Genomic DNA, 25,553 nt, shown 5'->3' on the forward strand with positions numbered 1-25,553 from the left:
GGCTTACATCCAAGTTGAAAGGTTGAGATTGTCATGAGAAGAGCAAATCCCACAGGTACATCTGTAGAATGATTTGAGAGGCTTTTGTCTTAATAGCATTATGGATTAATGTTTGTGCATAGAAAATACCTACTTTTCATTGTTTAAACTGTGTTTTAATACAGAATTTTTTAAAGTTCAATTTTGGGGAAAAGTTTATGGATTGCTAATAACAAATAGCAAACTACACAAAACAAGCTGATCTCTTAGAAGAATGCTTTAGTTTATTCCGCTCTTAGGGAAGCATTTAGTACCCCTCTAAGTCCCAGTGTTCTCTCATGGCCGAATATGTTTATTTGTTAGTGGAGTCAGGATAAAACATTCCTCCATAAATCAGTATCAATAATCCTGCAATGAAAAGGAAGGAAAGTAAACTGATAGATAAAATAGAATGGAAGATATATTTCTGGAACTATGAACTACCAAACTATTTCAGTGAATGGAAGAAAGCCTCAGATGAGACGAATGTATGGCATATAGGACAAGGTTTTGTTTTAGTTAAACTTGAGGAGTACACTGTACATATAATATGCTAATCTCTTTATCTTTATAACCTCTCTGAACCTCTCTGAAAAGATTTGAATATTCACAGTAATTAGGGAAGAAATAATGGAATTCAGTTTGGTATCTGTGACTTACTAGAGGCTATGCTGATGGTTGTTGAGATTTTTGTATCCTGGAAGTCTATAATCCTTCAGGTATCCTTTCCCTGCTTTGACTTATTTATGAGACTTTTTTCTTAAACAATCTTCCATGTTGTCTATAAGCTCAAGCTATAAGCACATACCGGTAAGTATGCTTTAAAAGCAAGTGTCAGCAAAGTCAAACCAACCAATTGAGTTTACCTGGGCATTAATATCATGTGAGCTCACACCCCATTAGCTTAACTATAGAAACTATTCAGTAAAAGCTGAATGCACAGAGAACAAAATGCAGCCCACTTAATATTTGCTTTTTTCTAAAAGCCACTGTATGTGCTGTAAGTCAAAGCCAACATGACTCCTCATATACTTCCCCTAAAATTAATTGAATTTACCTGCCAAATTAGCATGAGACATAATTGGTCAAAATTGAGAGAACCCCTTCCATGCCATTGCATAATTTACAGAGAATTTTAATTTTCCACAGCTTGGTTTTTTCCCCCCCCTGCCTTCTAGAATTTCAGGTCTTTGGTCTACTGCAAATGTAAGCAGCTTAAATTTTTTGGTTTAAGCTACTGGATCCTTAGAAGACAGAAATCCTTGGATACAATTATCTTTCTTCCACAAAGTTGTAATAAAAATAACTCTCCATTTCTTTTTTGGTAGGCAGCTAACCAAATCAATTCTGGCAAAATTGGCATCCAGTGTAATTTGTCCTTTCAGTGCTGCTTAGATGAAGCCAGAATGGTCCTCTGTCAAAATAGATAAGCAAGAAGACAGTGGGGAGTGCAATTTTATTTTGTTAACTGCAAAGCTGCCAGCAATTCCAGCTTGTTTACATCTAGACTGTCTTGCTCTATAGCTTTTCTATTTCCTTCCATATGGTTACAAATACATTGTAGATGAGGCTGTCGCCATAAAAACCTGCCACAAAAATATTGTGAGTGTTAAAGAGGAAAAGGTTGGATATTTAATTTGGCTGTTTTCACATGTGTAGGATCTCAGTCGCTTTAAAAGAGTGAACTTTAATTTGACCATGTCTCTGTAGACATTTTGGCAGGATTGGTTGTAAATTCTGCAAAATAGAAAAGCTCTAGGGGTTTCTAGGACAAGAGCTGCTACAATCCTAAAACACTCATTACCTTCTACAGTAAAAAATGTCTAAGAGCAGGAGTGGAAGCTCTGTTTTTAGAAGAGATAGAAACTGTTCTTCATTTTAAAAAACATACAAAACTGTGGAGATGCAAGTATATTTCTCAAATAAGGATAAAATAGAACATTGTGATAAATCCTTGTAGGCAGCATTCATGCAACCAAATTATAGTTTGGTATGGCACAAGTGTTGGCAGGCTTTGGCCTTAGGCATGCAAGAATTGAAAAATTCAGATTTCTAACAAACCACTATTTGTTGTGACTTCTAAATTAACCAAAATGCAAATTATGATTGTTTCTTCCTTTAAAACCAACATTTCAAATCAGGATTTAAACATAATTTTTTTCCCAAATTGCTTGTGTTCCTGTATTGCTGATTCCCCCTTTTAAGTCCTTCTTAAAAAACATTTTAATGCACTTGAGGTAGAAATTACATCAAATATTGGGTAATGTAACAGGAAAACTTGGTACAAGTAAAACAGAAAACAGTAGAAAACAAAGACTTACAGATTTGACTTAAATAACATAGAAAGAAACTACAAAGTAGGAATTTTCAAGTACAATCCTATGTAAGGTTACTCCTGTCCAAACCCATTGATTCCAATGGTTGTTGACTGGATTAACTTTATATAGCATGGTGCTGTCACATTTATTTGTCAAAGAGCCAAACATTCCTCAGGTAATAAGAGGCATCTCCTGAAATGCGGCCCCGTGGCCCAGAATGGTACTGCAGTATTGAGGTCTGAACTCTCTGCTCACGACTTGAGTTCGATTCCGGCGGAAGCTGGATTCAGGTAGCTGGCCCAAGGTTGACTCAGCCTTCCATCCTTCCGAGGCCAGTAAAATGAGTACCCGGCTTGCTGGGGGGGGGGGGGAGTGTAAAAGACTGGGGAAGGCAATGGCAAGCCATCCTGTAAAAAGGTCTGCCATGAAAACGTTGTGAAAGCAACATCATCCCAGAGTCGGAAACGACTGGTGCTTGCACAGGGGATCTTTCCTTTCCTTTTCCTTCCTGAAAATTACAAAGCATTCTTAATTAAAAGTCAGAATTTTTTCTGTTCTTGAGCCATACATGAGGGAGAAGAGAGCATATGAACCCAAGGACTTCTTAAGTGTATTCTCCAGTATGACAGCTGTGGTTTGATAATGGTTTCATTTATCTTGTTTGTATTCAGATCCCCCCCCATCATAATTTACAATTTACTAAAGAAAGTGCTGCTTTACATGTTACAATTTTTAGCATGGATGTTTATATCTGTGTCAGAAAACATGTATGCCTTGAAACAAACAGGTGGTTGAATGAGTGAGTTTTCTGCCACAGGTCCAGATTTAGACACCTCCTGCTATGAATACTAATTTCTATACCTGTGGTAGAAAATTCCCCTGTACTGCTCTTCATATTCTTGCAACTTTACGGTCAGATTACTGTGAATGGGTCTATTGCAATGGTTTTGCCTTAAAATGATACCAATGAGAATTATGGCATTTAATAACAATATTACAGTACAATCATGTGCAGTTACACTAGTCTAAGCCCATTAAAATCAATAGATTTAGACTGGATAAACTTTGCACAGAATAGCACTGTTAATGTTCTTTAGTCAGGCTATTTTAAGCAAACATTTCCTAATGTATTACTGCCTCGTGGTGCAGAGTGGTAAAGCTGCAGTACTGCAGTCTGAGCTCCCCGCCCATGACCTGAGTTCGATCCCAGCAGATAGCCGGCTCCAGGTGGACTCAGCCTTTCATCCTTCCGAGGTTGATAAAATGAGTACCCAGCTTGCTGGGGGGAAAGTGTAGATGACTGGGGAAGGCAATGGCAAACCACCCCATAAAAAGTCTGCTGTGAAAACGTTGTGAAAGCAACGTCACCCCAGAGTCGGAAACAACTGGTGCTTGCACAGGGGACTACCTTTACTTTATTATTATTATTATTATTATTATTATTATTATTATTATTATTGTATCCTGTATCCATGTCCCCTTTTCTCATTTGGAGGAAAAAGTCATTGTACATGAAATGTTTTCCAAATCCATTTATAGGCTTCATTTTACAGTGTTTTATACTGTGGTATGTTAAGTTTTATTATCAAAAACTGAAAAAGAAAAATAATGTTGGATTCACTTGTAGTTCTTGCAACGGATGAGACTCCTAATTTTTATTTTATTTTATTATTATTATTGCTTTTGGAACTCTGGTTAGTGCAGGTTCTGAAAACAAAAGGAGTCAGCTGATTTAGAATATTTCCTGAATGGGTTTTCAGTCTGCAGGGATAGGATCGGAGAAGTTGGCTTGGCAAATTGTGTATGGGAAACAAAGTTGGCAGGTTTTGAAAAAGGCAGAGAGCAATAGAATTTGAGTTTCCTGAAGATGAAGTGTATTGGGAATAAGGTGAAGCTTGCAGAAGTGCACTTTGTTCCAGTTATGCTCTAGCTGTCTATTTATAAATAAACATTACAAAACCATGACCAAAGCTTCTCTGTCCCTTAGACTTTTCTTTGCTTAGAAGAAAGGCCAGTGTTTAGCAATAGTAATTTTAAAAGAAGAAAGACAAATCTTCATTTCCTGCACCAGTAGACTAGTTGGTCTGGAAGCAGGAGGAAAATTTCTTTCAACAAGTTTCCCCAGCATCTTCTGCTGTAACAATATGCTGTGCTTATGTTTTTGAACTATTAATTCATAAAGGAAACTGACTCTTTGATTTTGTAGAGACAATAGGTCTAAAAGGATAGGCTAGTTTGTTGTGACAACACCTTCTCAGGCGTCTTGCAGTCTAGAACTCCATGTATTATACATGACAGCATTGACAAGCATGGGCCTTCCATTTGTCATGGAGAAAAATGTTTTGAAAACAAGAGACATCCCTTGTCTGCTAATTGACTGAAATAAATATTTTAGTTTTATTGCAAATACAGTGGAGCTGCATTTAATGCATTACACATACAGAGATGAAAGACAGGAGGGAATTGTGATGTGAAGACAGGATTCAGCATTTTCTCCCACAATAAAACTAGTTCATCAAATGTTTGGGACATATGTTTACTCAGAACTAGTTGCATGCCAAGATCAAGTGTGAAGCAAAAAAAGAAACAGAATATATATTGGGTGCAAAAATTAGCATTGTGATTTTGGAGAGGTGAGGTCTAAAAAGGAAAACCTTTGGCTTTTATTGTCTTACTAGATAAACATGTTAAATTTTTCATTGTACTAGTCTTGATGTACTAGTAATGTATCAATGTCTGTCTTTCATGGTAAAGTATACTGACAGTATCTGTATCTGCAATGTTTTGAACTGGTCTACTTGAAAAATTTGTATATAAAAAGTTATTTTAAAAAACAGGATTGAAAATGGCTATATGCATGAACTGAAATAATCTGTATAGAGGTGTGGGGTTCAGGGTTTTGACTACTCAAGAAGTGGGGATTCACTGCCTAGGTCTTTGGCCCTCCCAACTATTACCCAAACAGTTGGGGAGAATTAGTTTTAAGGAGAAAGTGAGAGCGGTAACTGGGATTCTCCATGTATGTTTATGGGGATTTTTCCATTTAAAAGGACTCTTGAATTAAAGCAGGCAGATGCTCAACCAGAAAGGTTTTTATTAAAAAGAGAAAAAATAAAACAAGATGCATATAATAAACATACATACAAGAACTAACCAAGAGAAACACAGAGAGGAGAGGGACGGTGGCTCAGTGGTAGAGCATCTGCTTGGGAAGCAGAAGGTCCCAGGTTCAATCCCTGGCATCTCCAACTAAAAAAGGGTCCAGACAAATAGGTGTGAAAAACCTCAGCTTGAGACCCTGGAGAGCCACTGCCAGTCTGAGAAAACAATACTGACTTTGATGGACCAAGGGTCTGATTCAGTATAAGGCAGCTTCATATGTTCATCTTAGGGAAGGATGATAATTACCAGTCTCAAAGAAAGATGTCTCACCTCAACTGCAATACAGAGGGGAACCCTGGCAGCAACAATACTGCCGCCATGGCTTGACCCTATATGCCCGGATGGCCGATGGGGCGCTGGGCGGCCTCCATGCAAACACAGTTAGGCCCTCTGAGCCCAGCCAGCCAGCCAGGCTCCAGGGAAGCAGCCAGGCCTGAGCTGGAATGTTGGCTAAGGCGGCCAGAATGCTGTCTGAGGCAGCTGGAATGGCATTCCGGTGTGTTCTGGCTCAAATAAATCCCTGAGCATGACTATACATGGATCTCCTAAAATTAAAGCAGGACTGTTAATGAAATCCCTTTATCTGAAGATACTGTTGTTTAAAATTAAGAACAGTCTGCAAACAAAAAATTGATCAGTTTATATTTGACTCCTTCTAGACATCTAACTTCCCTCAGTGTACAATTTGGCTTCTAGAGTGGGAGGGATGGAAATGATGGATTAGTGACCTGTTGCATATTGCTCCTGCATTGATGGAGGTAGAATCAAGGTATTTTAATGGATTTTTAACAGGTATGAAAACAATAAGACTAAAAATATTACATTCAGAGATAGTACATGATAGTAAATTAATGAATGCAGCATAAGAATATGAAACAACCAAGCTAGATCAGACTAATGGTCTATGTAGGCTTCCAAAGGGCTTGAAACTAAAGCAACTTTTTATTGCTCCAGAGCCCTGCTACTCAAAGGTTATTGTTTTTGAACATGGAGGTTGGTGGACCTAACCTCCAGGAAGCTTTATAAGCTCCTTTAAAGCCAACTAAGCTAGTGATCTCTGTTTTAAAATGCCCTCTTGAACATTATTATTTTGTGCATTCGGAGAAAAGATAGAAGTGTGGGATCCTTCTCAACCAGATCATCCCTCAAAGTAGGGGCCACCACTGTGAATGCACGTGAACGGGAAGCTGCAAATTTTACCTATTTTCAGGGTGGCACTCTTTAGACGACTTTAGTCAAATAAGCAAAGTTGTTGGAGAAAAGCATTGCCCCCACAGATGGAAGGAAGAGACGGACACAAGGGTTTGGGTAACTAAGGTAACCCGCCCTGAGCCACTTGTTGGGAAGGGCGGGATAGAAGTCACAAAATAAATAAATAAATAAATAAGGGCCACTTTATTATTAAATTAACAAGGGCCATAAACATAACAGGCAGCACGGCAGGGCCAGGGGACGAAATACCCCTCCCCTGCTGCATCGTCTCTCCCCACGGACAACAGCACCTGAGAAAAGAAGAAAACAGTAAATAACCACACCCTCAATAACCTGATGCCAGTTACTGCAGCGCCAGAGAGCGGACATAGCCTTTATAGGCCGAGGAACGCCACCTACCAAGCTTCTGAATGGACGGTGGGGAGTACCCCAGAGCCGCCGCTGTAGAAGCTGCCCCTATGCAGAAAGAATGAGTGTCAAACTTAACCCTCGCCAGACCAAGCCTGGCGAGAGCTTTGACAGTCAGAGACCAAAACTGATACTGCATCAAGGGACTACTATCCCCATGCCGGAACAACAGACCAACCCCAGAACTGCGGGCAGCTAGATAGCGCATTAAAGCCACTACAGGACACAGTTCCCCCTCAGAACAGGTGCCCAAACTAATACTGTTCCCCTGCTGCAACTGGGCAGTCTTAGAACGACGCACTGTGATATATGCCGCTCCATCAGCAATGGGAATGTCTTGGGCAAATAAGGCCCTTCCAGAAACATCCCCTCTGGACTGAGCTACCAGCTCACTCACTCGGAAAGCCCCAAAAATGCCACCAGGGAGGCAGCATGAAAGAGAAGTGTTTCATACTCCAACCGACACACCTGGCCCCAGACTGAACATAAATCCCTAAGAATTACAGGTGAAATTGGCTGCCTTGCATCCGACCTATCTGGCCCACCCTTCAAGCATTTTCTGAATGTGGAAATCACTAGTTAGTTCCTGTAACCCCATGGCTTTACTGGCAAAAGCCAAAGCAGACAACCAGCCCCGAATGGATCGAACTGCCAGGCCCCTGTGCTGTAGTGATATAAGTAGTGGAATAAATGCTCCACTGGAAGAGGCCATTCCATGCTGTAACCTACAGTGCTCCTAAACTTCTCAAACTGGCTCACTGCCCTTTTGTATGATTTTCTAGTGCTAGTACTTATTGCTCTGCTGGCCTTGACCCGCCAATCGTCCAAATCTCCAGGGGCATCCTTGTAGGAAGAAGATCTGCGTCTGGGGCGAGCTGACGAAACCTCTGCATCTGTTTGCGAGAGAGAGTGTCAGCCATCCCATTATCCACCCCAGGCACATGCCTGGCAAAAAATAAAATATTCTGCCGCAGGCATTGCAGTGTGAAAGCCCAAACTAACCTCATAACCCTGGGTGATTTAGAAGTGAGGGAAATGATGACATGCACCACAGCTAAATTGTCACACCAAAAGTGGACTGTGTGGTCCACCAACTCATTTCCCCACAACCAAACGGCCACCAAGATCAGGAAGAACTCTAAGAAGTTCAAGTCCCTGGTCCACCCGGCATCTACCCATTCCATAGGCCAGTCCTCTGCGCACCAGTGTCCGCGAAAATAAACACCAAATCCCAAGAACCCTGCAGCATCAGATGTAATTTGAAGCTCGGCTTCCAACCTCAAATCCTCCCTCCAGAAGGAGACACCATTAAATAAGGTCAAAAACTCCTGCCACAAGAAGAGGTCCTCCCATATGCATCTGGAAATCCTAATTCTGTGATGCAGCTGGAATAGACCAGCCATTGCATCACACAGCCTCCTCGAGAAAGGACAACCAGGAGCGACCACCTTACAAGCAAAGTTTAGGTGTCCCACTAACTTCTGCAGCTCCTTCAAAGTTGCCTTCTGCCACAACAAAAACTAGGCAACCAGCTCCTGGAGCCTCAAATTTTTTTTCCCTGGGAGACGAGAGGTTTGCTGCAAGGAATCCAGCACAACACCTAAGAATATCAATTGCTGTCTTCTCATGGGCTAGGGGGACACCCAACTCCTCAGACTGCGCTGTAAAGGCCGCCAACAAGCGGGCACACTGGCCAGAGCCCAAGGGGCCAGCAAACAAAAAGTCATCAAGGTAATGCACAACATTGCTTAAACCAGTCCTACAGCACACACCCCATTCTAAAAAAGAGCTAAAGCGCTCGAACGCAACACAAGAAACAGAGCACCCCCTGGACAAGGCCCTATCCATGTAAAACTGCCCATCAAATTGGAAACCCAGCAATTCAAAATCCAAAGGATGAACAGGTAGAAGGTGAAAGGCAGACTTTATATCACATTTTGCCGGCTCAGCACCCACCCCACAGCGCCTCACCACTGCATCAAAAAGATGTGTACCGCATGGTACACAATACCTAGGATATGGCATCGTTCACCGACTCCCCATGAGGGTAAGATAAATGAGGATAGTCCAGGAAACTGGCCAGGCAGGCCACCCCAAGATGCTAGAGGGTTAGCCGAATTAAAACCCCAAGCCCAAGGCTGAGGATTAGTAAACACTGCAGACTGGCTATTGGCCACAGACTCGCCCCTACCAAACTACACACCTTGCCAGGCATCCACATCAGGAACTTCTACTGGAAGAGGTGATGCTCCATCCATGTCAACAGGGCCAGACCTGCTCTTAAGAGAAGGCAAGCGGTTAAGAATCTCTTCTTGCAACTGTTTCCTATCAGCAGCCTTGACAGCTTTGGATGAAACGCCCTTCTTACCCCCAACCTCTGTGATATGGGGTTTGTCACTAGAACCCTCCAAAGCAGCCAACCTAGCTAATACAGACTGCTCAAAGGAGTCATCCTCATCCTCAGATGACATAGGCTGAGGCACCGGGTTCTTTTAAGAAATTGGCCAGCGAGGCTGGGATTTTGATGCAGGGCTCTTGCCCTTTGATTTTCTTTCCCTTTAGGCATGGCTAGTGAGCCCAATATCTAGCCTGCAAAAAACAGGGGGGGGGAGGAGGAGTGGCTCTAAGCAGAGACTAACAAAAAATGTCCACCGCCCTGCCTAGCAACAGGGAAGTAATAATCAAAGAAAATGGCTGCCGCCCTGCCCAGCAACAGGGAAGTAATAAGCAGTGAAAATGGCCGCCACTTTGCCCAGCAACAGGGGAGTAATAAGCAGGGGAAATGGCCACCCCCCACCCAGCAACAGTGCAGACCACCCCAACAATATGATGGGGGGAAGGAAGAGGGCCCCAAAGCTAGACCCCTAAACGGCCCGCCCAGCAACAGTGCAGACCACTCCAACAATCAGGATGGGGGGACTGAAGAGGGCCCCAAAGGTAGACCCAATATTCCCAGCTACAGAGGAGGAACAACCCCTGGGAAAAGGCAGAGAAAAAACGCTGCCTGAGCTAAAGAACCCAGCCAGCAGCAAACCGCTGTGCCAAAAAGCGCTCCTGCTGCCTCCATGCAGCCCAAAACTGTGTGTTCTCCGTCCCTCCATGCCCAAAAGCAGCTGTGGCCATCAGGAAACCACCACCACTGAGCTACAGGCCCCTCCTCTGAAGCTCAGCCAAGGGATTGCCGCCGCGGCTCACTGCGGCCTGAAAACCAACATGCTGAAAGGCCCCGTGCCGGGCAAGACAGGAGGAGCTCGTTCAAGCTCTCCGCTCCCCAAGCACAAGGCAAAGACTGGGAGGCAGAAGCGGAGACAGCTGTTAAGGTGTGCCTGCTCCACCCTCATCTCCCATAATGCCCTGCTCGCTCCTCCTTCTTACAAAGGGACGAAACGGCCCCCGGAGACAGGGCTGTGCAGCCTGCCTCCAGTTGGGAGCCACATAGTGGAAGATGCAGCCTTTCAGGTACATAGGTCCAAAATCATTAAGGGCATTATATCTTTGAATGGAACTCAGTAACTTATCAGTAACCAACAGAATGGATGTGACATGCATGTTCCACCTGGTAATACAATATTACAATTTGAAATTTTATCATAATTCCAATGTTGCAAGAAATGTATGACGTTCTTCAGTTATTAAGATTGTCATATTCTGTAACCAACTTTAGCTGTCACTGAGCATTTACGTACATTGATGAACAACATCTGGAACATAAAGATATTTCTTTGTAAATATCTGATATATATTTAAAGGACTTCCAACCTGCCTCTACCACCCCCAAAAGATTTAGCCATGAATTCAAAATCTCAGAAGAAAGCAGTATATAATATAAATTCACATTTATTTCTACCTCATACAAGATAAATTTTCCTGCCTTATCTGGGGATAATACTATCCCATTGTTTTTGCAAGTATTGTTGAGGCAATGAAAATTTAAATATACTGTAAGTCAAGTCACATAAATAGTTATCCAATTTATCTACATACTTTCATAGAATGAAATAAGAAGCCTGAATTAGTGGAATATAGCAGTGTCTAGTCTAATCTTAATAAGTAACTTAACATTTAATAAATCCTATGGGAAGTACACAGCAAATGTGAATACCCCCATCACATCTCCCTATAGAGGTATTATATCACATTAATTCCATTTTAATTGCCTTTGTCAAAGTGGGTTTCAGCAGAACTACAAATGTTTCCCCCCACCTTTTGACCTTTTTAAAGCAGTGTTTGAAAGAAATATTTCTTTAATAAGTAAATCCAGGATGTGGCATTTCTGCATAGGACAACCATTGTACAGAGAATCTAGATGCTAGTGTCTTCTAAAATAGTTTACGTGCATGTATTTATGTTCGCTTACATGAGATTCAAGAGATCCACTGTGAGCTGAAAGCAAACTTTTACAGAATCCCAAGCTACAGCACTTAATTGTCTTCTTTCATGAAGTTAGTCAAAGAAACTTTTAACACAGTGGATGACATTTACAACCTACTCTTCTATCACCTGAAGAAATTGCAGTATTAACCCAGTTGCTGAAGGGAATAATGACTTTTAACCTAGTAATAGAAGGTTATGGTCTTCAACCCACGATTTCATCACCTTGGAGGATGAGCAATTTAACCTCTTATTCTGTCCTTCGAGAGTGTAACCTCTTCAGCATTACATACTTTGCCAGTTCAAAGATGACCTTTATTTAGTTCTTCATCTTTCATAGGATAAATCAGTCATTTAATTAATTGTTTAAAAGGTCATTTTTGTGGTCAAATTCTGAAAATACTATGTTCACTAAGCTGCATATAGCAGTATAGAAAGTCAAACTTTTCTGCCCAAGTGTAGATAAGTGGAGAGACAGTATGCTGGACTCAGATGAAGGGGAAGTAGCATCCAACTCAGTTCCATAACACCATGAATGCTACCCTGTTCCCATGAAAATAGAGTGGAATATAAACAGGATGAATCCAGCAACTCTGTCAGTGCCTTCATGAACACTTGAGTCTGACCCTTCATAGACATTGGTAATTGGTGTCAGTTCACCAGTTGCTTCTTCTAACACTGTTACCAGTTTGCAAAAGGAATCAGTGAACATGCTAATGTCCATTGTTGGTAGTGCTTAACTGAGTAACCTTGGCAGCATTCGCTTGTAGCGCTTCAGCATCCACTCAGGTTCACATGCTTCAGGGCCATTTTCACTTCTTTGTCTACTCCTGAGTGTCATGCTTTCAATTTGTACATCTTTCAGCCTAAGAAAACACCACGGTTATTTCACAAAGCACCTGGAAGATCAGTATAAACTGTATTGGGCGGAAGAATGTGGCCACACTGTGGAGCATCTTGGGTCACTCTCACACTTTCATGGGATCTAAATCTTTCAATAAGTCAAATCAGCTTTCTTCCAGTTAAATACCATTTTACACAACTCTGATCTGAAGAAAAAATTTGCAATTAATGGTCTTAAAAGAGTACCAGATTCAATGTGCAGTTATGTACAATAAATTATTATTGTTTACATGCATATATGTTGGTTTATGTGATGAACAGCAAGCAAAGGCATACTTATTGGCAGTGCTGCTTGGAAGAGAGAGCATTGGCTGACTTGATTGACAGCTCATGGAAATCACCATGATTGGAGAATTATAGCTAACTGTCAAGGTGATAGGCAGTTGGAGAGTTGTAGGGTGGGAGAATTGGAGAGTGGATGAAGAAGTGTGTGGTGGCTTTTGGATAGAGTCTCTAGTGTGAGAAGAGTCTATACAGTGAAGTCTGTTTCAGAACCAGTGTGGTGTGGGCTTTGGAAAATTGAGAGGCTCTGGTGGAGATTGATCCAATAGTATAAACAGCCTCTGTGTGTGAAACAAAAGAAACACAACTTGAGAGGGAAATTAGTTTTCCAATTTTAAGATTAATATCCGGTGTGAAAAGACTATAAATCCGGAAGATAAGGATTTGGCAACTGGTTTGAAGAGGCACTGAAAGGCCCTAAACACACCAAAAGCCTAGGTTGTTAATTTTAAAGAGAAGATAATAACTATTTTGTCTTAGAAAAGGGTAAAGTTGAAAAACCCTAGTCTTTAAACAAAGGGATAAAGCTGAGTACATTCTCAAGACTGCGTGACAAACCAATGTGAAGTTCACAAAGCAAACTAAAACAGGCAAAATCTACAAAAAAGCATTGTAATATGTTATACCTTTAGTGAAAGCCAAACAGCCCAGGCAGCCCAATCCTGAGAACCACCATGTAGCTGCGCTCGAGCGTAGAACTAGCATAGGCGGCTACAGTCAGCTCCCAAAGGGGAGACGTTACAACAGGTGGGGAAGGGGAGCGCGGGCAGACAAGCGAGAGAGAAGCCTTTGCCATGGTGATCCCACCCATGCCACACATTGGCCCGCTGCCGAGGCGAGGGTGGGGGAGGGACAGGGTCATGTAGGACCACAGGTTTGGCCAGCCCGTTGCATGTGACCAGGAGAGGGGGTGGAAAGCCTGTGTCTGGGAGGCCGTTAATCCCCTCACACCCTCCCACTGTCAGACACTCTGCCAATGGCAGGCAGACGGGCAGAGCCATGCGCAGAAATACAGGATGCACAAAGTGCAGCAGTTTGCTGCCATAGAGAGCAGCTGGAATGTGTGTCTGGGAGTGAGTAGACCACCAAATCCAGCAGACACTCCAACCTACCCAGAGACCCCCTGTGTCACCCTGATGCCCCCTGCCATGTGTACAGAACACCTCCCCCGGGGGCCACAGAACTCAGACCGCAAGCCACTGGGCATGCATCCACTTCATCAGCCCCCCCTTTGTGCCCTGCACACAACAGCCCTGTGGGGTCAGGTAGGCCGTTAGCCTGGCCAGGCTGAGGGGCAGCAACACCCCTCCCCAGTCCAGCCACACGGGGGCAGCGTGGTGGCTCATAGCCCTCTCCCCACCCACCCCCAAGAACCAAGTGTGCCCACCCTCCCAGGCATCCCCTTGGAGAGACCACTGACAGAGTGGTGGGGGGAGGTGCCCAGGGAAAGTGCAGCAGATACCAAGCAGGAGAGACAACAGAGGTCACAGCTCAGACTTTATTTTTCCAGAACAGAGTGCAACAGTTTCCCTGGTGCACAATGGGCAGTCTCGCCGGGAACAGGGCTCCATTCAGAGCGGCGGGCAGGAACAGCTGAGGGAGTGGACTTGGGGTGGGGTGCCACACACGGAAGCTTCTGTCCTGGATTTCCACCTACAAAACAGAGACAAAGATTAAGAGCACCTGCAGGGGCAGCAGCTGGAGGAGCGGGCTGCGTTTCAGCCAGGCACTCTCTTAAAGGGACAGTCTCCAACCCACCTCCCCGCATTAGGGCAGCTGCGAGACACACACACACACTCCGTGCCCTGCCAGGGGTGGGAATGCAACAGAGTAAAGACCAAGGAAAGGGAGCAGGCAGTAGCACAGGGGAGCAGGGCCAGCAAATGCCCCCTGCCTGAGCCCGCTGCCTGGTTCAAATGCCGGAGACGCTTGCACACCACCCAATCTTGAGCGAGGGGAGGGCTGGGGGTGCACAGTGGCACTTACCCAGCCATGGGCAACAGTCCTCGCACACTGAGCCTCCGGGAGCCGGGAACCTGTGGAGACCTGGAAGCAAACAGTTAGCCCCTCGCAAGTCAAAGATACTGTCAAAGCAATTATGCAGTGAAGAGCCCATCACCAACGTGCCTGTCCCTCGCTCTAAGTCCACATGGCAGGGAGCTCCCTGGCAGGAGCTCCCAGGGAGCCTCCCTCGATGCACAAGGCTGTCCCTAACAACTGAGTTGTGCGAGGTCAGAGCGGAAATATTTCTAGGAGGGGGGGGCGGCGATTGGCTGCTGGAGAGGGGGCTCATCAGCCCGGGGTGCGAGGGGATTGGTGAGGCAATTACACTGCTTCCTAAGGGGTTTGCGAGCTCCCGCAACAATGGGGGCAACCTTTGTTTTTGGTTTCAATGTGTGCCTATGGGATACGCAGCTGTTTTTGCAGACATAACTTTACACCTCTCAGGGGGGCATGTCATGGCCCGAACTCCTTAGGGAGCCACCTAAGCCTGGCTGCACCCCTGATTCCTCCCCCTCTTGCACTGGCATGAGTTGCTCCACTGGATGTATGCCTCCGCTTGGACGCAGTCCTATGGCAGCGCCACTCTCGGACGGAGTGGTGCTTCAGCGGCCCCACGCCCATGTAATTCCCCTCTGGTGTGGTGGAACTGGACTTACGCAGGCGCAAATGAGATTTCTGCCAACATGGGAGATGTTTTGCTCCCAAAGCACTTTGGGCCCTCCCCCATAGGATTGTGTTCTAAGTCTAAAAACATCTCTTGTTTATTCAGCAGTATAAGATGCAGTTCTGTGGTTATATACAGTTTTCTGTCTACCAATTCCAAATCCCAATATCAATGCCCTTCTGTGCCAATTTGTTCAAATAAACCTAAAAATTGTTTAAATCTTTAAGAGTGCCTAGCATGCCATTTCTCAAGGGAATTTTGGGTAAATTAATGAAACATCAGGGTGATTGTTTTATAGTGGTGATTAATAAGATGGTCACCTTATCAAAGTTTACAAAAGACAGACCTTGTCTGTCTTGATTTGAAGGAGTTTCTGCTAACAGAACAATGGAGGTAAAGGAATTTCAACCTCTGTCTGTGCCTATGGCATATTTAGACTTCCTTATAGGCCTCAAAGGGGCCACAAGCTTTTAAAAATATATATATATATTCTGAAATATATACCTTGTTAATGTAGTTGAAACCATTTTTGTTGCTGTAATTTCATCCTAATGTTAACAGCTGTAGTCAAATATTCACTTTCTTCAGAGACATACTCCAGTTATTAAAGATTTTGAATAAGATTGCTATTTGGTTGGTTCTTTCTTTTCCTATGCCCTACCAACTAATTATTTGTAACTTTCTTTCCTTTGGAAATAACATTTCATACTCTCAGTCCATTCCTAAGAACACTTTTTCTAGAAATAAACCCCATTAAATCAAATGGGGCTTACTTTTCCATAGTCTTGTTTAGGATGATTCCCTTACTGTGGTTTAAAGGCCATACCTTTCACATTTCCTCAGCACTCTATGTATATCTAAACACATAAAGAAAAACAACAGACAACCTAATTTATTTGGTGTATTTCTAAGAGTAAATAAATTATTCTGAATATATAGGAGATCAACAGCAGAGCTAGTACCTAACACTTTCTGTTTTTAAAATATGTTATGGTATTTTCTGAACTTTTTTAACCCTGTATTGTGAAGGTCAACATAGATCTGCATCAAGTCTAAAACAATTCTCAAAAGTGTAATGACACATAAACAAGATTATAGACCCAAACTTTTCCTCCTGTTTCTATTCTTTATAGCCCATTAAAAGTCATCCCATTATGTTTAAAAAGGCAATAAAACAACTACTTTTGGGGGAAGCTTTTTAAAAAAATCATTTTCTAGCTGAATGCTGTCTATGGGAAACTTGGAAAAAGAGGAGGAGTCAGGTTTCATGAGGCTTCTCTTTTACCATTCCATGAGATACAATCTGTGTGTGGTAAGAAAAGCATATTTTTCTTATATATCATCAACTGTGCAATCCAGTGCAGAGTTATTCCAGCCTAAGCCTGTTGATGTCAATATTGAAGTTTATAGGTTGGAGTAACTCTACATTAGACAGCACTGCAGATGAAGAGCTGGGGGGGTGATCACTACAGCTAGTTCATAGTGCACATTTTCAGTTCAAGCGGAAAACATTTAAATGGCTATAGGTCAAATGCCTGGATTTGTTGCAAGAAACATGGAAATGTTCTGATCCTTCTCAAAAAGAGCCTCCCAGTTTATTGCAAGGACCCTGGGCCATTTAAGCACTGCTGCAAACTAAAGTGTAGTATGAGTACTTTGTTATCTAACAGTGCAATCCTAAACGGAGTCATACCATTCTAAGTCCTTTGAAGTCAGCTGTAACCTTAGTTTTTGTGTTGTACATTCTGATTCTGAGGATTTACTCTACATTATTTGAAATAATCATTGTGTTTTGACATTTCATTTTTATAGTAGTAGAATAGCAGGGTTTTTTAAAAAAAGAATATACCACCTACTGCACACTTTATTTTAGGATACAATGTTCTTTATAATAATTTTAATACTAATATAAGGATTCTGAAGAAAAAGTGTCAGGGTGCAATCCTATATAGAGTTTCACCCTTTTAAGTCAATTGTGTTTAAATGCTGCATCACTGCTTAGAGCCAGTTTGGTATAGTGGTTAAGTGTGCGGACTCTTATCTGGGAGAACCGGGTTTGATTCCCCACTCCTCCACTTGCACCTGCTGGAACAGCCTTGGGTCAGCCATAGTTATCACAGAACTTGTCCTTGAAAGGGCAGCTTCCGGGAGAGCTCTCTCAGCCCCACCCACCTCACAGGGTGTTTGTTGTGGGGGAGGAAGATAAAGGAGATTGTGAACCGCTCTAAGACTCTAGAGTGGAGGACGGAATATAAATGCAATGTCTTCTTCTAGGGTATTGTTGTTTATCCTGTATTTGTCACATTCTATAAGCACAAGTAGGTATTTTCCTGTGGCCAGCACCCTTACGTCTCAGATGATATTTGGAATGTATGTTCAAGTCCAAATTGATGAAAAAGTGAAACAGAACGCTCCATCAGAAAAAAAATGAAAATAACAAAAAATAAACAAATGCCATTATGCTTTTTTGCCCTCTATTGCATACTGAGAAAGGAAACTGAGGACCTTTCTCCAATCTTTCTAATGTTTGACAGGGAGGATCCCTTTTCTTAAATGTGCACAATCCTTAAAATACCAGTTGGTGGAGACAAAAATAAATGCAATAACTTGATTATCTGTAGTAATATATATGAAAATAAGCAAAGAATTTGAAAGTAAAATGCAAGAAAGGTTATATGCCTAAAAATGCAAACTATCTTCACCTTTTATGTAAACTATATGTATGTGTCCAAGTGCTACTATTACTTCTTTTCTTGATGCTTATGCTTTCGCTGGAAAATATTATAGTGCTATTTGCATCATATTACAATTGCCTATCTGTATATGAACTTCAAAAACACAACTAAGATTATGGAATATTGCTAATTATTACTTTTCAAGCACTTAACAATATACTAAGATCAGTATGTGATATGGCATGTGTGACAGACTGTCAAGGGTTAACGTTCTAACAGAATCTGAGAACCTTTGAGTGACAGTGTGTTCAAATGGAATTCTGTGGATTCAGTTAAGGAATGACAGTTGGATCTGACAGTTACTTCAGTTTTTATTATCAGTTCACCTCATACATCCTACCCCTGAATCCACCTGACCTTTCCCCCTCCAAGGTAAATAAAATATTTTGTTTATATTTGAACTTACAAAAGCCCTCTTGTGTGCCATTACAGGAATAGAATATAAGCAGGGGATTTTAGGTCTGTTCACACTACACTAAATAATGTGTTTTGCAACTGGATGTTTGCTATTCTTACACAGTAAAAATCCAGTTACAAAATGCATTATTTAATGTAGTGTAGCACCCTATTCTCTTCCCTGAAGCCCCTGTTTTGGGCCAGCATCAAAATATATAATAACATGACAGGGTGGGATAGCCATAGACCAGAAAATAAGAGAAAAATATATGTAAGGGCTGCTCAGCAAGCAAGCAAGAAGAGATAAATGCAATATTCTGTGTGTGAAGTAGGGAAGAGGTTGAGATCACCATAGCAGGTAACTCTGATTTTGGTTTATAGCCAGACTGACACTGGTGTATACTTTTCTTCTGTCCCATAAATCAACCATTGACTTGATAGAGCCATTGTTAGATTCTTCTTTACAAAAGGGGGACAATTTATACCAGTGGCCCTCAAATTATATCTTGCTAAAATGGTACCACAACTCATGTATGGGATCGTGCTGGGCCCAGTTCCATCAAATTTTGCCCCCCCCCTTGAGAAAATCCAATCAAAATTTTAAGAGCCATTTTTTGTTTCCCAAAGAGCATTTCTAATGCCATGCTAAGGCTGGAAACTGGTTTGTTAAGAATAGAGGCTAAAGTAAGCCTCACCTCAATCAACACTTGGCTTAAGCTTAACCATTGTCCCTCAGATATTACATCTTTAATTCTCAGGGATAGGTATTGTTCTGCCTGGTTTAGGGCTATTCACCAGAAGGTGTCTATGCTTGGCTTTTCACCTGAGTCTTTACAGATAATGGCCCTAGACCAAGCAAGGGCCATAGTCAAGTAGAGAATATTAGACACTGAAAGACAGAATGATATTGCCAAGGCTTTGAGTTTTTATACTCCCCTCCAGAAGAGCTATGTAATTTCCCCAGCCCCCTATCTATCGAATCTGGTAACTTCATCCCATAGAAGGGCCTTTTCTATGGCTCGATGTAATGCTTTTTCTTCTGCAGTCATAGAGGGTCGCTATAAAAAGGTGCCTATGGCTGAGCATGTTTATCTGTGTGGCACAGGTAATGTAGAAACTATTGAACATACTCTGCTTGTGTATAGTCTCCATAAAGAAATACGAACCAAATTTATCCGACCTTTACTGGTGAAATTTATGGGTCTTCCAGACTCTGAATTAAGGAATATACTTCTGGCAGATTCTGACTCCCAAGTTACACTTGCTTGCTCCAGATTTTTGGCTGCAGCCTTTAGAGTTCGCAAAGACTACACAAAGGAGTGATAAAAATGTCCCTTAGGCTTTGCATTCTCCTTCCTTTATTTTCTTGCTCCTCCGCCTGTCAAGAATGGTATAAGATCCCCTCTCCCCTTAAATAACTCCTTCTTAAGTCCTTATATATTGTAGTATATTACTCTCATTGGCTGTGCACTTCCTGTATTTTATGTAAATTAGTTTGTTTTGATCTATGATGGCCATGAGCCGTAATAATAATAAACTGAAACTGAAACATTGGCTTGATAGAAGTAAAATGACTGAGTGATAAATTGTCAGCCTTTATTTTCAAAAACTGATCCCTGTAAATTCAATGCAGATTCCTGGTTTTGATATGCCAGATTTTGCTGTATGCCATCTTTTGAACATTTTGGGTACATGTGTCTAGGGCAGGCATTTGTCATTAAAACAGGAAGCTGAAGGATACTAGCTTTCACTATTCTTATCCAGAAATATTTAACTTTGAATCAAATAACTGAGGTGAAGTTATTGGTAAATACCATAATGCAAATATTGTGAAAAATGTCTCAGTTATCACAGAAGTAAATAATATGACTGCAGCAGAATTTGTTGCCAAAAATAGATGTCTCAATGCATTGTACTTTATCCTACAGGAGGTTGAACTCTGTCGTGTTAGCAACCAAGAAAAACTGGGGTTGACTGTCTGTTATCGCACAGATGATGAGGAAGACACAGGAATCTATATCAGTGAGGTAAAGATCCGGTGACAGAAAGAAAAATAAGCATTCTATTGCTTGACTGCAAAAATCTGACTGTTTGTTATCTATTGAAATTAACAGGCATAATTATGTCACCTGAGCTGTATCATTGTTATTACTAGCAGGTTTGTTTAATGTAAATGCTTCAAATGCATCAGCAGCTTTGGGGGGGGGGGGATGTCCCAAAGGTTTGAATGTTCCCTGAAATTCAAATAGCTGGAGCCCCTGTTTTTAAAATCATTTTCTCTCCAACTTTAAAATCATTTTCTCTCCAACTTCAAAATCATTTTCTCTCCAACAATGCACTATATGATGTAGTTAACATCTACTTGGAAATGTTTGGCTTGAAAAATAGTTCTTGCCATGACAAGATAAAATGAATTAGTTAAGATAACTATCAAGAAAAAGATGATAGATAGCATTGCCCCTTCAAACAGTTGGTCATTACTCAATAACAGCTACAGTAGCTGGGGGAAGGGAAAAAATTAATGGAGCCCTAAATATCCATTTAGGGTGAAATGAAAGTTAAGAGGGTTAAACCAGGACTCAGATGTAATAATTAATGCACAAAGAATTTGAAATTCCTTTACCCTCCTATTTTACTTGTGTTTAAGATCCCAGGATTTTATCTTGCTAGATAAAATGGTGGTCCATAAATATTTTATAAAAACAGGAAAACTGCTTCTTTTTGCCTACTACTTGCAGAAACATACATCTGTTAGGCAGCAGTTTCTGTTACTTGTTACCACTTCGCAAGCATCACTGTTATTTTTTGCCTGTGAATCCTGCCATTAATATAGCATTTCACAAGAGTAAGCTTATAATTTCCCCCCTTTTCTAGAAATTATACTTCCAGCTCAAATAGAGCAGGAAAGATTTTGTTGCCTATCTCCCTGGGGAAAATTAAAGAACCAAACTTGGGGTGAGGAGTAGTAATGGCGGCAGTGTTTAATTCAACCATTCAGTTACTATAGAAAGACAAGCCTATTTAAAGCCTTTCCAAAGTGTGATTTTCACAGTAGAGTTTTGGAGTTTTTAAATGAAACAAGGAATTCATCTGACATATTCATCTGAAATTGAATATGAAACAGCACTTTGATACATTCTTAAGGGCAATAGATATATGCCAGGTTTTTAAAGTTAATATTGGGATTTTTGCCCTATATAGATTGATCCAAACAGTATTGCTGCCCAAGATGGACGGATCCATGAAGGAGATCGGATTTTACAAGTATGTTACTATTAACCCTTGTTTCCTAATCCAGTGCTTAACAAAAAAGTATATTCCATGTTTTATATGTATAACTAATAACCATTAATGTCTTAACATTTGTTCTAGAGTAGAATTCTATAACCATTAGGGACTATTTGTTTTACTGGGGCATAGGGTTTTACTGGAATAGACAATAATGTTAGGAAAATTTGAAGGCAGCAGAAAACGAGGAAGACCCAACATGAGACAGATTGATTCAATAAAGGAAGTCATGGCCTTCAGTTTACAAGATCTGAGCAAGGTTGTTAATTATAGGATGTTTTGGAGGTTATTAATTTATAGGGTTGCCAGAAGTTGGAAGCAATTTGATGGCACTTAACACACCCAAGGTTCCATAGACAAACTTCTATAAACACCAAATATCTAGTATTTGATATGAAATATCTAGTATTTGAGATCATGTTTTTCATAGGGTACTTCATATAAATTTTACTCACCATATCAGCTAATGTTCGTATGCAGGCTTTTCAGTTCATTTATTGAATCATTTATAGAAGCTGCTGCCTGTGAAAATTCCCCCTCCCTTTTGACTTTGGTCATCACTACTGATAAATTGCTGGTTGTTACAAGAGCACACAGTTGTCGTGTTTGCTTGGATAAATTTCGATTGCGGACTGGATAGAGTACTTGGGAGAAGATCCATGCTGCAGTCTCCCTCCCTTAACCTTACCTTTCTTAACTTAAATCAAGCTGTAGGTCAGGGATCCCCAGCCCTTTTGAGCCCGAGGGCACCTTTGGAATTCTGACACAGTATTGGAAGCCAGAAGTCCAAATTGCTGGTGCAGGAATTGGAACCAACCAGAAAATGGCTGGTACGGGAAGCAAAGCCCACCACAAAATGGCTGCCACAGGAGGCAAAGAAAGTTATGTATAACTCTGGTAATAACTCTTCAGCATTTCAGGCAGAAGCTTTGTTCCCTAGGATTTCTTTTTAAGACTTAAAATTATATCATAAAGCAGTTTGCTTAGTATGGATAAAAGAATGGATAATGTTGTTAAACAAAAAACTCTTAGCATTGGAAGGTCATGGAAATAGATTTGGCTGGCACGCTTATATGTATTATGGGGGGAAAAGATAGATGGCTTTTTCTCTCACCATTATATAAGAAACAGCTTGCTTAATACATGGATGACATATAAGAAATATGGAGATGGGAGAAAACCGTTATGGATAGTGCCAGCCAAAGTGATAAAAATAACAGCTGAGACGGGTGAAGAAAAGTAGTTGTCATATAATCAACTATTAAAAATACAAAGTGGCAAAATACTGTAGGGTATCATGGAGAATTGATCCGTGGCTATCTGGGACTCTAGGGAGGCTGTATTTTGAGTTAGAGGCACCAAATTTGCAGTATAGTATCTAGTGTGTCTCCCCAAAATACCTTCCAAGTTTCAAAAGAATTGGACCAATGGGTCCAATTTTATGAACCCCAAAGGGAGGTGCCCCTCTCCATTATTTCCTGTGGAGGGAAGGCATTTAAATGGTGTGCAGTCTCTTTAAATGTGATGGCCAGAACTCCCTTTGGAGTTCATTTGTGCTTGTCACCTCCAAAGTCTCCTGCTTCCACCCCAAAGTTCCCAATTATTTCTTGACTTGGACTTGGCAACCCTGCAGTTTGAGTTGGAGCCAGTGGCCTGGCCAGATGTGGATCTTGTTTTGGGCTGGAGGAACAAGACCCAGAGCAGCTACCAGTCCATTGGCTTGCTGAGGTCCATTGGCAGTGGATGCGTCTACATGAAGTGCCTCTTTCCTGGCTTGCAAAGTTATGAAACATGGGTAAGAAAGGACTGTTTTCTGTGCTCTTTTGTTGCTTGGATCCGATGGGTATGAGGAATGGAGGGAAGGGCTTCCACTGGATATCTCTCTCTCTCTCGGCTTGACTTCGCGAACGAAGATTTAAGAAGGGTGCAGTAGTCCACGTCTGCTGCAGGCTCGCTGGTGGCTGACAAGCCCAATGCGGGACAGGCAGATCCGGCCACAGTGGCTGCAGGGAAAAGTCTGATTTGGGGTTGGTGCTGTAGCAGTGCGATTCTTCCTCAATCTCCTTTTGTCCTCAAGACCAGCTATGCGTGCATTCTCAAAGGAAGAGACAGCCTGGTGGATGGTGTGCCTCCATGCTTTGCGATCTGAGGCTAGGTCAGACCACTGGTGATGGTTGATGCGACAGGTGCCAAGGGATTTCTTCAAGGAGTCCTTGTACCTCTTCTTTGGTGCCCCTCTATTTCGATGGCCGGTGGAAAGTTCGCCATACAGAGCAATCTTGGGAAGGCGGTGGTTTTCCATCCTAGAAATATGCCCTGCCCAGCGCAACTGCGTCTTCAACAGCAGTGCTTCGATGCTTGTAACCTCCGCCCTCTTGAGGACTTCAGTGTTGGTCACAAAGTCACTCCAGTGGATGTTGAGGATGGTGCGAAGGCAGCGCTGATGAAAGTGCTCAAGGAGTTGCAGGTGATGACGGTATAAAACCCACGATTCGGAGCCGTAGATGAGGGTTGTCATCACAACCGCTTTGTAAACATTGATCTTTGTGCCTTTTTTCAGATGCTTGTTGCTCCACACTCTTTTGTGCAGTCGGCCAAATGCACGGTTTGCCTTTGCCAGCCTGTTGTCAATTTCCTTGTCGATCTTGGCATCTGAGGAGATGATGCACCCCAGGTAGCTGAACTGCTGGACTGTCTTCAGAACTGATTCACCCACAGTGATGCAGGGAGGGTGATAACTCTCTCTTTACGATCTTCTTTAGCATGATGCTTCAAAGACCCGCAGTAGATCTAGATGATGACGATGGTGTCTACATCTGCTATTGCACTGATGGCAGCCTGTTCAACCTGAGGCGACTAAAGGCTCACTCCAAGACAATGGAAAAACTCATCCGAGAGCTACTATTTGCTGATGATGCTGCACTCGTCTCCCACTCGGTATCAGCTCTGCAGCATATGACGTCCTGCTTTGCAGAGGCTGCCAAGCTATTCGGCCTAGAAGTTAGTCTGAAGAAGACAGAAGTTCTTCACCAGCCTGCACCCCAGGAAGATTATCACCCTCCACTGGATATAGGTGTGAGGATATAGCCCTTTTGCTGTTCATCATCTGTTTCAGTGGGAGTTGTACCCTCCCAACTTAGACAGGGTCTCTTTGCTCTCTGTCCTGCCCAGGGCCCTCTCCCTCCTCTTTGCATTTTCACCTGAAGAATATTATCATTTTTATAGGTGGAGAGGTAGGCAGATTGCACCCAGGCCTTGTAGCAGGAGAGGAAAAGACTGGGTGGGGGGATTGTCAGCTTTACCTAGCAGTCATACTACCCCATTTAGATAGATCCAGGTGGGCAGCCGTGTTGGTCTGAAGCAACAGAACAAAGTAGGAGTCCAGTAGTATTTTTAAGACCAACAAGAGTTTTGTTCAGAATGAAAGCTTTTGTATGCATGCATACTTCATCAGACAATGGAATGGGGTACAGTGAACAGAGCTACATATAGCTGGTGGGAAGTGGTTAAGAATGCAACATGGAACAAAGTTAGAGTCCAATGGCAAAAAAGTGAAATTAACAAAGTGAAAGAACATTTGTTCTGGATAGAATTTGTGTGGGAAACCAATAAAACAGTAACATGTCAAAATGGGAGTATGATGGTGAGACTGTCATAAGGCACTAAATACATTGGAATACTGTGGATCAGTGTTCCCTCCAAACTGAGTTAGCGTGAACTAGCTTTTTAAGCTTCCAGCTCACACTTTTGTCTTAGTGCAGGAAAAATGGCCCCAGAGCACACTAATTAATG

At 42.1% G+C, this 25,553-nt stretch overlaps 1 protein-coding gene across 2 annotated transcripts in view; it reads left to right on the plus strand.

Moving 5' to 3' along the window:
• The window catches only part of PDZRN4 (PDZ domain containing ring finger 4), a 459,770-nt gene that overhangs the window by 393,916 nt on the left and 40,301 nt on the right, over nt 1-25,553 (plus strand). For both annotated transcript variants that reach the window (XM_060244928.1, XM_060244927.1), the window contains 2 exons: nt 20,402-20,500; nt 21,675-21,737. In XM_060244928.1, coding sequence (XP_060100911.1) covers nt 20,402-20,500; nt 21,675-21,737 — 162 coding nt within the window. The remainder of the gene's footprint in view (nt 1-20,401; nt 20,501-21,674; nt 21,738-25,553) is intronic.

The sequence above is a fragment of the Heteronotia binoei genome, chromosome 8, assembly GCF_032191835.1.
Source record: "Heteronotia binoei isolate CCM8104 ecotype False Entrance Well chromosome 8, APGP_CSIRO_Hbin_v1, whole genome shotgun sequence".
Classification (NCBI taxonomy): domain Eukaryota; kingdom Metazoa; phylum Chordata; class Lepidosauria; order Squamata; family Gekkonidae; genus Heteronotia; species Heteronotia binoei.